This window comes from Photinus pyralis, unplaced genomic scaffold, assembly GCF_008802855.1.
Source record: "Photinus pyralis isolate 1611_PpyrPB1 unplaced genomic scaffold, Ppyr1.3 Ppyr1.4_LG3b, whole genome shotgun sequence".
NCBI lineage: Eukaryota > Metazoa > Arthropoda > Insecta > Coleoptera > Lampyridae > Photinus > Photinus pyralis.
The window spans coordinates 12,197,453-12,210,603 of NW_022170510.1; the positions used below are offsets into that span (position 1 = coordinate 12,197,453).

At 37.5% G+C, this 13,151-nt stretch overlaps 1 protein-coding gene across 3 annotated transcripts; it reads left to right on the plus strand.

The window, feature by feature from the left end:
• The first annotated feature begins 3,806 nt into the window (after positions 1-3,806).
• Positions 3,807-6,712, plus strand: LOC116166886 (venom carboxylesterase-6-like). Of its 3 annotated transcripts, XM_031482076.1 has the most exons (12): positions 3,807-3,887; positions 4,039-4,120; positions 4,500-4,587; positions 4,634-4,779; positions 4,828-4,924; positions 4,971-5,162; positions 5,212-5,397; positions 5,443-5,802; positions 5,855-6,030; positions 6,075-6,219; positions 6,266-6,398; positions 6,446-6,712. In XM_031482076.1, exons 3-12 carry the CDS (start codon positions 4,506-4,508, stop codon positions 6,627-6,629), a joined length of 1,701 nt encoding a protein of 566 aa, XP_031337936.1. In that variant the 5' UTR covers positions 3,807-3,887; positions 4,039-4,120; positions 4,500-4,505; the 3' UTR covers positions 6,630-6,712. The 3 variants fall into 3 exon arrangements, with proteins under 3 accessions (XP_031337936.1, XP_031337935.1, XP_031337937.1); XM_031482075.1 differs by lacking the exon at positions 3,807-3,887 and having other exon boundaries at positions 3,953-4,120; XM_031482077.1 differs by lacking the exons at positions 3,807-3,887; positions 4,039-4,120 and having other exon boundaries at positions 4,331-4,587.
• The last annotated feature ends 6,439 nt before the right edge of the window (positions 6,713-13,151 follow it).

Below are 13,151 nucleotides of genomic sequence, written 5' to 3' on the forward strand. Positions count from 1 at the left end.
AATGATCTAGAAGTGGAGGGGTGGGAATATGTAATATACTCTGTCTTATAAATAAACTTGAACTCGTAATAACCTCTGTCACGCAATGCCATTGATTATTCCTAGTCTCCGTAGGGGATGTTTACTTCTACTACCTTTGGCAGAAGGAATCAGTTCGAAGGGGATGCTTAAATAATTGTTTCTGGTGTATAGTTTACCCAGGATGTGCACAAAAACATAGAACGTCGAAATTTGTAAATGCACAACATATTTAATAATGACATCCTTCGGAATACTGTCGATGGAAATCAGAAGTTGGTCCCTTAAGGTAAGTTTGGCACTATAACGTCCCACGTACTCAATCCTGAGTTGTTGCTTATATTATTAAATTGTAAATTTCGAACTTCGTTCCCTTAATGCATCAGAATCCAATTTATAGTTTATTAGTTATCCTGATATAGATGGTGCAATAACAATTGTTTCTTTCCGTCTTCCCATCTCATAGCATAACCCATTGCCCTATTTTCGAAAAGATATTAACTTCTTATCATATAATCTACCTGAGGACAAAGTAATATCGAGGTATACCGTAGTAATTATCAATATGTACATAACTTTGTTTACCACATTTCAAAATAAAATCGATATGGCATTGATGCGAATGAACTCTGCTATTACACCTCATTGTCACCTAACTAATGAAAGTTCATTACTTGTGAATGTTAATTAGCAGAAGCTTTAAATGATTTAATAGCAACATTATCTAACAGAAATGTATGTAAATTAGGCCTTACCCACTAGACAATTAAATTGGGTAGGTAAGTTAACAGATTACTTTGACATTATGCAACATTTAACTCCACTATTAATACAATTGATTATAAAACTACTAGAATTAATTATGGAGTTAATAATAACTGGGATAGGTCTAACCAATAGGTTGGTTAAGTTTGCACCAATGTCTTTGCAGTTACTATAACACTTTCGATATTGTTAAAGTATGCAATTAACTGGTCTATCAAAATTTTAGTGAATGTATATTTGTGTGGAAGTCAATTGCTACTAGGAGGGTTGTCTCAACTGTATTTTATTTAAACAGGCTCATCTGCGGAAGGACATTTTTATATGAGGTACAGTGCTTTTATTTCTGTAAAATTTGCATATCTTTAAGAAAAATTTTTATAAACTACGTTTGGTGGTCAAAGAAAATTTGATTCTTGTTTTTAAAGATATCAAATTGTGGGCAAATTCAAGCAGCTTGTATTATATGAATTTTATCAATTGAATTTGATAGGGAAAATTAGATTTTTTCATTAAAACTTGTTTTGTGTCATTTTGGTACGTTCACTTTGGGCAAATGTAAAAAAAAATACCTTGAGATAAGCACACTGTAAGTTCAGGCAAAGTAGAGGCGGATCGGGGTACACAGGTAAAAATAAGCACAAAGGAAATAGAGTAATAGTAATCCGGACAGGCGACACTTAGTCTTCAGTAAATTTCAAAAGAGATAGATTACTTACCAAAGGGGGGGGGGGCAAAGTATGTTAAAAGATCCTTGCTCTGGTCATGAAAATCAAAAGGAATAATACTTGAATAAGGATAGAACATGAACAATGATTGAGTCACAATAGAGGGAATTTAATCAATGATCGCAAAAATATTACAAATACGTCACTGTAATATATGGATCTGCTATGCCAATATTTAAATTAAAATTTTTTTTTAAAATAATAGTATGCTTTATTTTTTTGCAAGCTGGTAAAAAAATAACAAAGTCAAAGTTATAGAAAGAATCGCGCAAAAAAAGGATTAGAAAACAGTTAAAACTGATCTAAGTTCTAATCCTGAAGAACTGAGTAATAGTATCATGTGTGAATAATACTTTGCGTATACTAAGATCTAAGAAGAGAAAATATAAAGCAAAAAAAAAAAGAATTGAAGTTACGAAAAGAGTTTAGATACATAGCACTTGATTTACGTTTGAGCACTAAATAAAAGCTGCTTGTAAACATATTTAAATGTAGGTTCTTCATTTCATTCTTAATAAGGAAGGGATCAACACGTAGTCGGAGAAATCAAAACAGGCTTCCGCAGAAACAACGGAGCTATAATTATAAAGTGACTATCAAACAAATGTAATAATTACAATTCAATCAACCAACCGACGAAAATAACCAAGTTTACCATTTAACTTCGGGTCGTCACCTTGTGAGCTCAAAAGGGCGCGTCCTGCAAATCTGTAACAGACAATAACACAAAAAACAATTAAATAAATAAATAAATAAGAGGAGTAGCGAATCGCGGTACACAAAAAATATTCCGAAATGGCAATGCGAACGTCCGACACGGAGGCAATCGTATGTAAAAACTGTAATTAATACTCAATAGGAATCAATAATTCTAATAATTTTACACTAGCACAAAAACTACGGGTTTCTTGTACAATATTGAATATGAAAGTATAAATTCAAGAAAAGTAGGTATTTTACGATGCATCCAAAATAAATTCATAACTAAATTAACTAAAAATCAGATGCACTTCAGGCACAAAATAATGTCGAAGTGTAGGTCAACTAAAGAGCATCTGCAAATGAATGGATTCAATATGATTAGGTATAAGGTGTATTTTGTACTGCAGAAATTTGCCGTAAGTATACTGTTATTAGTGTTTGATATTTCGTATGAAGTAATAAAATCAAGAATGAAATATACAGAGTGGTTTAACAAACTTCTTGTGCAAGTAGGTCACAGGTAGAATTGAAGCAAAATTTTTGTAGCCGGTAATGTAAAAACTCCTTTATGGCATTCTTGACTTGTTAAGATTGTACCTTTACAAATGCATTTTCCTTACACAATACTCAAGAATGTCGTTGTAGAAAGCACAATCAAGTAGGTAATAATAAAGAAAAGAGTAAGCCAGAAGTAAGAGGTAAGAAGTCTAAAAAAATGATTATTCAAAGTCAATGGTAATGCGTAATTGTTTTGTATACCGAAAACGGCCTTAAAACTTGTAAAATATATTCGCAAATGGGCAAACGAAGTGTTGAAAGCAAAATAACAATAGAAAAGCTTCACTAAACTTAAACAGCACCAATAAAAAATCCCAAAAAACGTCAGACAAACATTTTCAAGTAACTGTAATGGCCTGTACGTTCTTGAAAGTAATGAGCGAATCTCCTCTTTGTAAAACGAGGGATAAATTTACCACTGCACGACCTCAAGCGACGAAACAAATAGCTAATTGTAATAAGAAATCAAGTACAGCGAAAATAAAGAACTAAGGCAATGAGAAATCAACTATAACAATAATTTACATCTAAACTAGTGGATTACAAGGGGAACACCTAGATGGCGTAATATCAAACGGTAAGGAAATAGCGTTACAATGTTCAATAAAGAGCATCTCCAAATGAATGGATTCAATATGATTAGGTATAAGGTATATGTTGTACTACAAAAATTTGTCGTGTAAGTATACTGTTATTACTTTATTAGTGTTTGATATTTCGTATGAAGTAATAAAATCAAGAATAAAAATATACAGAGTGGTTTATTTATCGTGGACAGGTATATCGAGTGCCATTATTCAAATCGAGCCCAAAATACACCCATTGTTTTCCATTTAATTAACTGAGACTGTGGCTTGAAAGGTTTTCCTGTAGATGTAGCATGACACCACAATAATAACTTTAAAAAGCATAGAATCAAATTTATGCTGGAATGCACGAGCCGGTAACATAATACACGTTTCCTACTCGTATTGCCGCCACAGGCTTTAATCGACACTTATTAGTTATTATCAAGGTTGAATAAATAACACACAGTATCTTAAAATAGCATAACGCAACACATTATACTGCTCTGCTCTGAACTGAATTTCATTCTAAAATCTGGGGCGATATTCTTCGGTAAGTATAGAATACCGTGGTGGGATCTACTTTCCGAACCCCGCGTGTTACAAACCGGTCCTCTTTTTTCCCCTTTCCACTAGTAGCACAGATTAAAATACTTTGTGGTGTAGTACTTCTTCATTTTTTTATGACGTATTGCTTGTTGCAGGCTTCTAGACATAAAAGCAGAGGTTACACACGAGTGACAAGACAAACAGAGTGCACGTGATACGACGGATCTCGAGGTTCAGGTAGGTACCTATGTAAAATTGTACTTATAAAATCTTTATTTATATGAATCATACACAAAGGTTATGCGAAACAAGTAATACATTAGATATGTTTTGCTATTTCGCGTTTTTTTCGAAAACCCGAAAACAAAAATTTTCTTTTTTTTTGTTTGGAATGCTAGTCGCACACTGCGTGGTTCAAGTTCACACTAATCTTACTATACAAATGATAATGGTAGATAGTGTTTTATCCGCACATCATTTCCTCACAGTCTAACCATAAAAATTTGCTACGTTCTGCTAGCCAGATCTTTTAAATTATTTAGTTTAAAACAGTGATCACATAATTCATAATTTCGCTTACCACCGCGAACATAAATTACAACCCTTTTATTTTCAGCAATTTATGAACGACATAAAAATGCTTTTGAGGGTAGATACTTTAGCGAACATTTGGTGTATGATGTGGATTGTCCATGGTATAAGTGGTAAGTATTTTATTAAAGACTAAAAGATGTTAGGTATTATTTAAAGGTTCCGGTGCCAACGATTTACCACTAGTTCAAACTTCCCTAGGGAAAATTAGTGGATTTTATATGTCGTCTTTTGGCGGGCGTGTATTTTCTGCTTTTGAGGGCATTCCCTACGCAAAACCACCTGTTGGCGACTTACGGTTTGAGGTACTCTCAATGAAAATATTCCGGGACCTTTAATTTTTTTTAATTTAGCCACCACAGCCTGTTTTACCTTGGAAGGATGTGCTAAACGCTAACGCCCGCTACACTTGCAAGCAAGTGCGCTCATTTTTCTGGTATGATACGAATGGTAATTAAGGACTGCAAAATCTCTACGTTTCTAACTTAGTTTGTAGCTAGTGAAGACTGTTTATACTTAAATGTTTACGTACCTAAAAAGCAGCCAACAGAAAGTGACAATTACGACGTGATTGTCTACGTGCATGGGGGTGCCTTTATGGTAGGGGCTCCTTCATTTGGCGGTCCTAAGTACTTAATGGATCGTGATATCATATTCGTAAATATGAATTATCGGCTGGGTGTTTTCGGTGAGACTTCTTCAAAATTATCACTTTGTAATCAGGCGGCATGTTGCAGGATTTCTGACCACCGAAGACAGTGTTGTACCTGGTAACAACGGACTTAAAGATCAACAGCTCGCACTCAAATGGGTTCAAGAGCACATCAAAGATTTTGGTGGTAATCCCAGGTCTGTTACCTTGATGGGCTTATCAGCAGGTGGAGCTTCGGTTCATTTCCATTTCTTTTCGCCACAGTCCAAAGGTTAACTACCTCTCTGCGGGGTTTATAGTAACCGCTACGTTGCAGGATTGTTTCATAGGGGCATATCGCAAAGCGGGACTGTGCTAATGCCGTGGGCTACTCAAGAGAGCGGCCTAGAAAAAGCAAGAAAGTTGGCGAAGTCGCTAAATTGCCAAATTTCCAATAGTACACGGACTCTGATTAATTGTCTAAAGGCGTCATCCGCAGATGATCTCATTGTTAAAACAAGAGATTTCTACGATTTAGACAAATTTCCTTTAGCGCCGTTTGCTCCAACTGTAGAAGTAGAATCAGAATCTGCTTTTTTAACAAAGCATCCATACAAACAGTTGGAAGACGGTGACGTCTTGGACGTGCCATGGTTGACATGGATTACAACAGATGAAGGCATCTTAGGAGCAATGTGTAATACAATAGTATAACTGAGCGATTGATGTTATTTGATATTAATCGATAGTTCTGGTTAATATTTTGGACGAAACGGATAAAAACTGGAATGAGTGGTCTGAACATATGTTCGACTATAAACATGTCTGCGAAAAATCTAAGAAGCAAGATATTGCCCAGAAGATTAAAGAGTTCTATTTCCAAAATGAAACGGTGTGCGAAAGCAACATTAAATCACTAATTAAGGTGGGAACCTCGACTTAATTCCATTAATATTATGCTTAGTTTAGGTATTTGGCGACAGATTGTTCAATGTAGGTTTTGAAACAGCAGTTCATATGCAAGCGGATGCCGTCGAGTCTCCGATATACGCGGCTATATTCGCATTTAATAAATCTACTGCAACAAAGAAGGTTATGGGATTTCAACTGGAGGGTGACAAAATAATTTCACTCGAGCAATACTATTTTTCTAATCGTAGGTGTAGCGCACAGCGCGGAAGGCGTTCTTTTACATGAGCTGGAATTTCTCGAATCACCCATAAAGCTTACCGAACCTGAAGTCCTCATGAAGGACGTGTTAATTGATTTTGTTACGTCCTTCGCTAAGAATGGGTATTGACGTTTTTCAAACAGTTGTTTTCTCATTAAGATGCTTTTAGTAAGCCGGAGTCAATTGGTGTTAATTGGGAACCATTGTCTACTGAAAATCCTAAATATTTATTTATTAACGACAGCGATGCTATACAAATGGTAAAAATACCTGAATTGAGTCCTAAAGGCTTTTGGGAAAACTTGAATTTTATGGAAAACAAACAAGCTGAGCGATTACGAGATGAACTTTGAACGTTTCAAAACAGCCGTTGCAAGATAATTTTCCTGATAGTTATGAACATGTATTAAATAAATGAAATAAAAGATCGTGCTTTTGTTGTTGTTTACAAAGGGTTTATACTTATTTTTTGCGGCTTTTAGGAACATGTAGTAACTTAGGTCATTTTCATTTGCAGTTTTTTTCTCTTCGGCATTGGAAATTGAATCCAAAAACACAACTTAAATTATTATCTCAGTATGAGAGTGAGTGGATTTGGGGTAGAATGTAAGGCGGTAAATAGTCACTTTTACCAAAATTCTTCTTGTTAAAAATGTGAGTTATTCGTCATTTTGACCTCCATCTTGATTTGAGTCCTTACCAGCCGGAATTCGAGGTGGTGACAGGCAAAATCGGATATATAACTCTTCAATTATCTTAAATACATATAGTCTGGATGCCAAACTGGGATTTTTGGCTTAACCTGGAAGTGAGGTACGGTGAAGGTTTTTTGACGGCTTTTAGTTCGTAAGGATGTCTACTTTGAGAATCCGTTTGATGCCACCTTGACACCCTTGAGCATTTTGAGAAATTCAAGATGACTGCCAAGTCAGCAAAAAAAATACAAAAATTAAAGTTATAAAAAATATGGGCATATAGCACATTTATTTTAGGGTTTTCGGGCCTTTTGAATTCAAATCTGCTGTTAAAAATAGTTTTGGGGGCGTTTTGGTGAAGTGGGGGGTGTTTTTGGGGGGTTGGTTTTTATATTTTTTCAATATTAACGAGTCGTACATCGATTTATTTGTTTTTATGAATAAGAATCTCGAATTTGAGATCAAAATAGGTACTAAAACAGAAACTCCTATTTGTTAATTATTTTTTTGGGGGGAAGCTGTTTGAGGGGGGAAGCTGGAACTACTGAATAAAATAAAAAACAAACAAAAAATAGATCTATTAACTCAAACTCAAATACATTACTTACAGATATAATACATTTTTAAACAAAAAAATTACAAGCAAACAAAAAAATATTGCAGATAAACATAAATTTACTCGTTGTCCGATTCTTCGCTTTCTGATTCATTTTGCGCAGTTTCCACAAAATTTGTTAGTGGATTTTTACATTTATTTTCGTCCCTTTTATCCATCATGCATTTGCACATCAGGCTACATGACAACCCATTTGATAGACAACCACATCTGTTCGAGCTGCAGGGGTCATTAGCTTTTCAAGAGCATTTAGCAAGCTCTAGAATAAAATCTGGTGTCAATTTAGTATTTTGGGGACAGAAATTGGGTTTAAAATTTTGTTTTCGTCATCTTTTTCCATCCATATTGCGTAACATCAGTTTTTCACAGGCTTTCAGAATGTTTTGATTTATGTCCAATGTTCGTACAATATAAAATTCGTTTTAATCGGCTTGGGTTTTTAGGATCTTTTTCACGACATTTTTCGGTGCACAACAAGCAGTCTTCTCTAAAATCGAACGCACTAAATGATCGCAGATTACGCACTTCTGTTGGTTTAGATTCTTCTTGTCTCCTACTTTTTTTGAACAATCTGGCAATGTGGGTCTTGGATGTGTATGTCTACACACAAGAGCGATGACAATAAAATTCATAGGATCTCTGTCAGAACCCTAAATTGTAATTTGAATTTCCCCTCTATCAAATATATGTAGATCCAGGTATGCGCACAAGGTGATATGATACCGTCACGTTGTTTACTTCAATGTGAACAATTTTATAGTGCACATTGTTCATTAAATAAAAATAATTGAAATGTAAATTTCTATCATTGACAGGTTATGAGCCGCAATGTTTTCACTGCTACTTAATTAAATACTGAAAACAATGTCTACGAATATGAGCAATCAATTATTAATAACCGAGAAGTTGGAGGGCTCCTCAAACTATAATAATTGGAGTTTTTCCATGAAATTACTTCTTATTCATGAAGGATTGTGGGAACACGTCACCAAAGAAGATGTGAAACCTGATGAGAGGGCAGCAAATGAACGTGCCATGGCAAAGATTGGGCTACTTGTTAAATCTTCTCTGTACCCATATATCCAACCTTGCAATAATGCCAAGGAAGCTTGGGATGTCCTGGCTACCACGTTTGGTAGTACCGGCCTCATCTCACGTCTCAGTGTGTTGCGTCAGCTATTTCGTATAACACTGGAGGGTCGCACTCTTGATGAGTATGTAGCACTAGTTCTATCGCTCACGCTACAGCTATCTGCAATGGGCAAACCACTTGACGATGAATTCGTAGCAGTCATTCTACTAAATGGTTTAACTGAAGAATTTGATCCAATGGTAATGGCTCTCGAAAGTTCTTCTGCAAAAATCACTACCGACATAGTGAAGAACAAGCTACTACAAGAAGCGTCTCGCCGCAGTGCATCTAATATTGAAAGCCCGGATGGTACGGCATTTTCCACGCGATATGACCAACGCCGCTGTGATATCTGCCACCGTACGAGCCACAGCACTCAGCAACACCGAGGCAAGCGAAAAGGGAAGAAGAATACAGCACAAGCCACGTCAGGGACGTCGTCTGTGCCAGCCAGTTCCTCTCCGCGGTATAATCACCCCAACCAGACCAACCAGTCCAATCAGAAGAAGAAGTCGGCCAACAAAGTCGGCAATAGTAACACGCACGTGAGCTTCTTTACTGTTATGGCTGCTAATGTTACTACTACTGATTTTATCTTTGATACTGGCGCTAACATTCATGTTGTATCTAACAAACATTTATTTACAAATTTTGAATCTCGTACTATGCTAAACATTACTTTGCCTAATAATGAAACAGTCAAATGTCCTGGTAAGGGTGATGTCACTATTCCCATGGGTCCTAATTCTAGTATCACGGTCCATGATGCATATTTTGCTCCTAGTTTCTCAGCTAATCTCATTTCGGTTAGCCAACTTGTAGCAAAAGGACACACTGCCACGTTCACAAGTGATGGCTGCCAGATTCATTCACCAGAAGGTATTGTAGTCGCCACCGCCACTCTTAGAGATGGAATCTACGTACTGGATCGTCCTTCTACTAAGCACATGATACGTCAGGCTACAAATGAGCAGCAATCACAACCTACTGAGACTATACATGCTATTTCAAAGCCTCAGCAGTCAAATGCTCGTGCCAATGCTGTCCAACATTCTCATGATATTTGGCATTCACGCCTAGCTCACCTCAATCATCGTAGTATGAGATTGCTACGCAACGGTCTCGCTACAGGAGTTAACTACCCTAATACTCCACACGACCCTTGTATTCCTTGTATTGAGGGAAAGCAAAAGAGAGTACCTATACATCGCGAGAAAGGTACTAGGGCAACAGAATTACTCGAACTTGTACACACTGATATTGCTATTGTGAATGTGAGTTCACTCAACGGCGCGACGAGCGCAATCCTGTTTGTCGATGATTATAGCCGAAAAACCTTCATTTATTTTATGAAGAAGAAGTCAGAAGCTTTTGCTAAATTCTGCGAATTTCAGGCATTCGTCGAGAACCAAACCGGAAAGCGGATCAAAACTCTTCGCTCCGACAATGGGGCTGAGTACTTCGCCCATGACTTCCAGGATTATCTGAAACAGCATGGAATCAAGCATCAATCCAGTGTGAAGTATCATCCAGAACAGAATGGAGTCGCCGAGGCATGTTGTCGTTTAATTTTTACAAAGGCACGCTGCATGTTGCTTCATGCAAATCTACCAAATGCCTATTGGGCGGAAGCCGCCAGCACGGCTGTGTATATTAAGAACCGCAGTCCGTCGGGAGCTGTTCCGAACAATACACCAGATGGCGTATGGTCTGATACTGTTGTAGATTTATCTCATCTCCGTGTATTCGGATGCCTTGCTTATGAGAGGAAGGATATTAATCGGAAGAAGCTAGAATCCCGATCACAGAAATTGATTTTCGTCGGATATTCTGAGACACAGAAGGGAGGTTATCGCTTAATTGACCCCATCGTCCTAAATCGTTAACTGTAGGCAGAAATGTCGTATTTCTGGAAGACCACTTCTTTCACGCCATTCCAGAGACCGCACCAGTCAACGAAGATCGCAAGAGTCTCGTGTGTGTTCCTCTGACGTCGCCGCCTACCGTTCAGACGCGAAAGGGGGGACATCAAGCTCAGCCCACGCAGACACAGCTGCAGTCACCTGAGCATCGCCCGAGCAACAGTCGAGCAGTTACGCTGCCTGTACGTTCGGAAGCGTCATCAGAATTCGAGGACGAGCAAGAATCGCCCGTCACAATTGCCCTAAGGAAAGCATGTTCTTCAGATAGTCCACTAATCGACTCAAGTGAGTACCTGCCATCTGATGAAGATTCAGAAGACTCAGATGTAGCTGACAAAGATTCTCCTTACAAAACCAGAGGCAACGTCAACCTAGTGACTGAAAGCATCGTGATGGCCTCTATGCTGAATGAGAATGAACCAACCACAGTGAGGAACGCACTCAACCGCCGAGATAGACATCAATGGTATGAATCCATGAAAGCAGAAATCAACGCAATGAATGAAAATGAAGTGTGGAGTCTTGTGGAAAAGCCCAAGGATCAGCAAGTTCTTGGATGTAGATGGGTGTTTAAAATAAAAAGACACTCAGATGGTACCATTGAGAGGTACAAATCACGGCTAGTAGCGCAAGGCTATAATCAGGATACGACATCAATGGAAACCTACTCCCCCGTGATGCGATATAGTACACTCAAACTATTATTCGCTTTGGCCATTGAAAATAATCTGAGCCTGAGTCACTGGGATGTCACCTGTGCTTTCCTACACGGGGAACTGGAATCGCCTGTCTACATGCGGCAACCCGAAACTTTCGAAGACGGAACCGATCGAGTGCTTAAATTGCACAAAGCTCTCTACGGTTTGAAGAACGCAGGGCGTCGGTGGTACCAGAAACTTACAGATTTTCTCCTATCAGTAGATTTTAAATCCTCTGATATTGACCCCTGTGTGTTTACTCTTAAGAAAGGAAATAGCTTAGTAGTAATTGGAATTTGGGTTGATGACCTTGTTGTATTAAGTAATGACCAACTTCTTGAAAAATTTGTCAGAATTGAAATAACTAATAAGTTCAAGACAAAGGATCTTGGAAGTGTCAGTCACATTTTAGGTCTAAACGTACAACGGGAAAACAATCAACTTAAAGTAGACCAAGCTCACTACATCCATTCCCTACTTGAAAAATTTCAAATGCAAGACTGCAAGAACATCGCTACACCAATGGAATGTGGCATCAAATTTGAAGAAACCACACCTGATAAGGTTGCTAATGTACCTTACAGACAACTCATTGGATCGCTCATCTGGCTCGCGACATGTACTCGACCAGATATTTCGTTCGCAGTCAACAAGCTTGCAGCCTATAGCAGCAAACCATCCGAAACCCACTGGAAACACGCCAAACGCATCCTGAGATACCTCAAATCTACTATTAACTTGGGACTTATCTTCAGCAAGTCTAAAGACGGCATAATTACAGGCTACGTTGATAGTGACTGGGGTGGTGACTGCTCAGACCGCAAGTCAACTACAGGATTCGTCTTGATGCTCGCCAACACTTCCATTGCTTGGGAATCAAGAAAACAGAAGACTGTGGCATTGTCATCATGTGAAGCCGAATATATGGCAATGGCAGAGATGTCAAAGGAGTGCAAATTTCTTGCCTCTCTCTATGCTTCAATCGTAGGCCAAGTCCCCGTAGTTAAAGTATTCACAGACAGTCAGTCTGCCCTAAAGCTGTCTACCAATCCTATTGTTACCAATCGTTCCAAGCACATTGACATAAAGCATCATTTTGTGAGAGATTGTATACTGAGTGACTTGTACAAATTGGATTATGTACCCTCAGACCAAAATATTGCTGATATTCTTACCAAATCTCTTTCCTCACCCGCACATCTTAAATTGTCATCTGGTTTAGGCTTACACAAATGTATTGTGGTGAATGATGATATGATCAGCTTGGATTCGATCTAGATCTGACCACTGTTGAACACGTTAAGATTTTGTGCATTTTTATTATTATTATTTTTTTTTTGCTTAACTGATCGGTGATTAAAATTAAGAGGGGGTGTCAGAACCCTAAATTGTAATTTGAATTTCCCCTCTATCAAATATATGTAGATCCAGGTATGCGCACAAGGTGATATGATACCGTCACGTTGTTTACTTCAATGTGAACAATTTAATAGTGCACATTGTTCATTAAATAAAAATAATTGAAATGTAAATTTCTATCATTGACAATCTCTAGTCTCTGCTGGTCCTCAATCCAATTTCTCAGCGTTTCATCTTCACGTTGGTAGCACGCACTAATTATTGTTTGAAGTTTTTGTTCACTGATTGTCATTAACTGTTCAAATTTCTCACACTGAAATATGCACTTTTTTTATGTTCACTTCACACAATGTGTTTTTATTTTCGAAATTATTGTAATATAAAGTAATTTCGGAAATAAAGAAAACCCGTTCCTGAAAAAACAAATGCTGAAAAAAAGTTAATATTGTAACT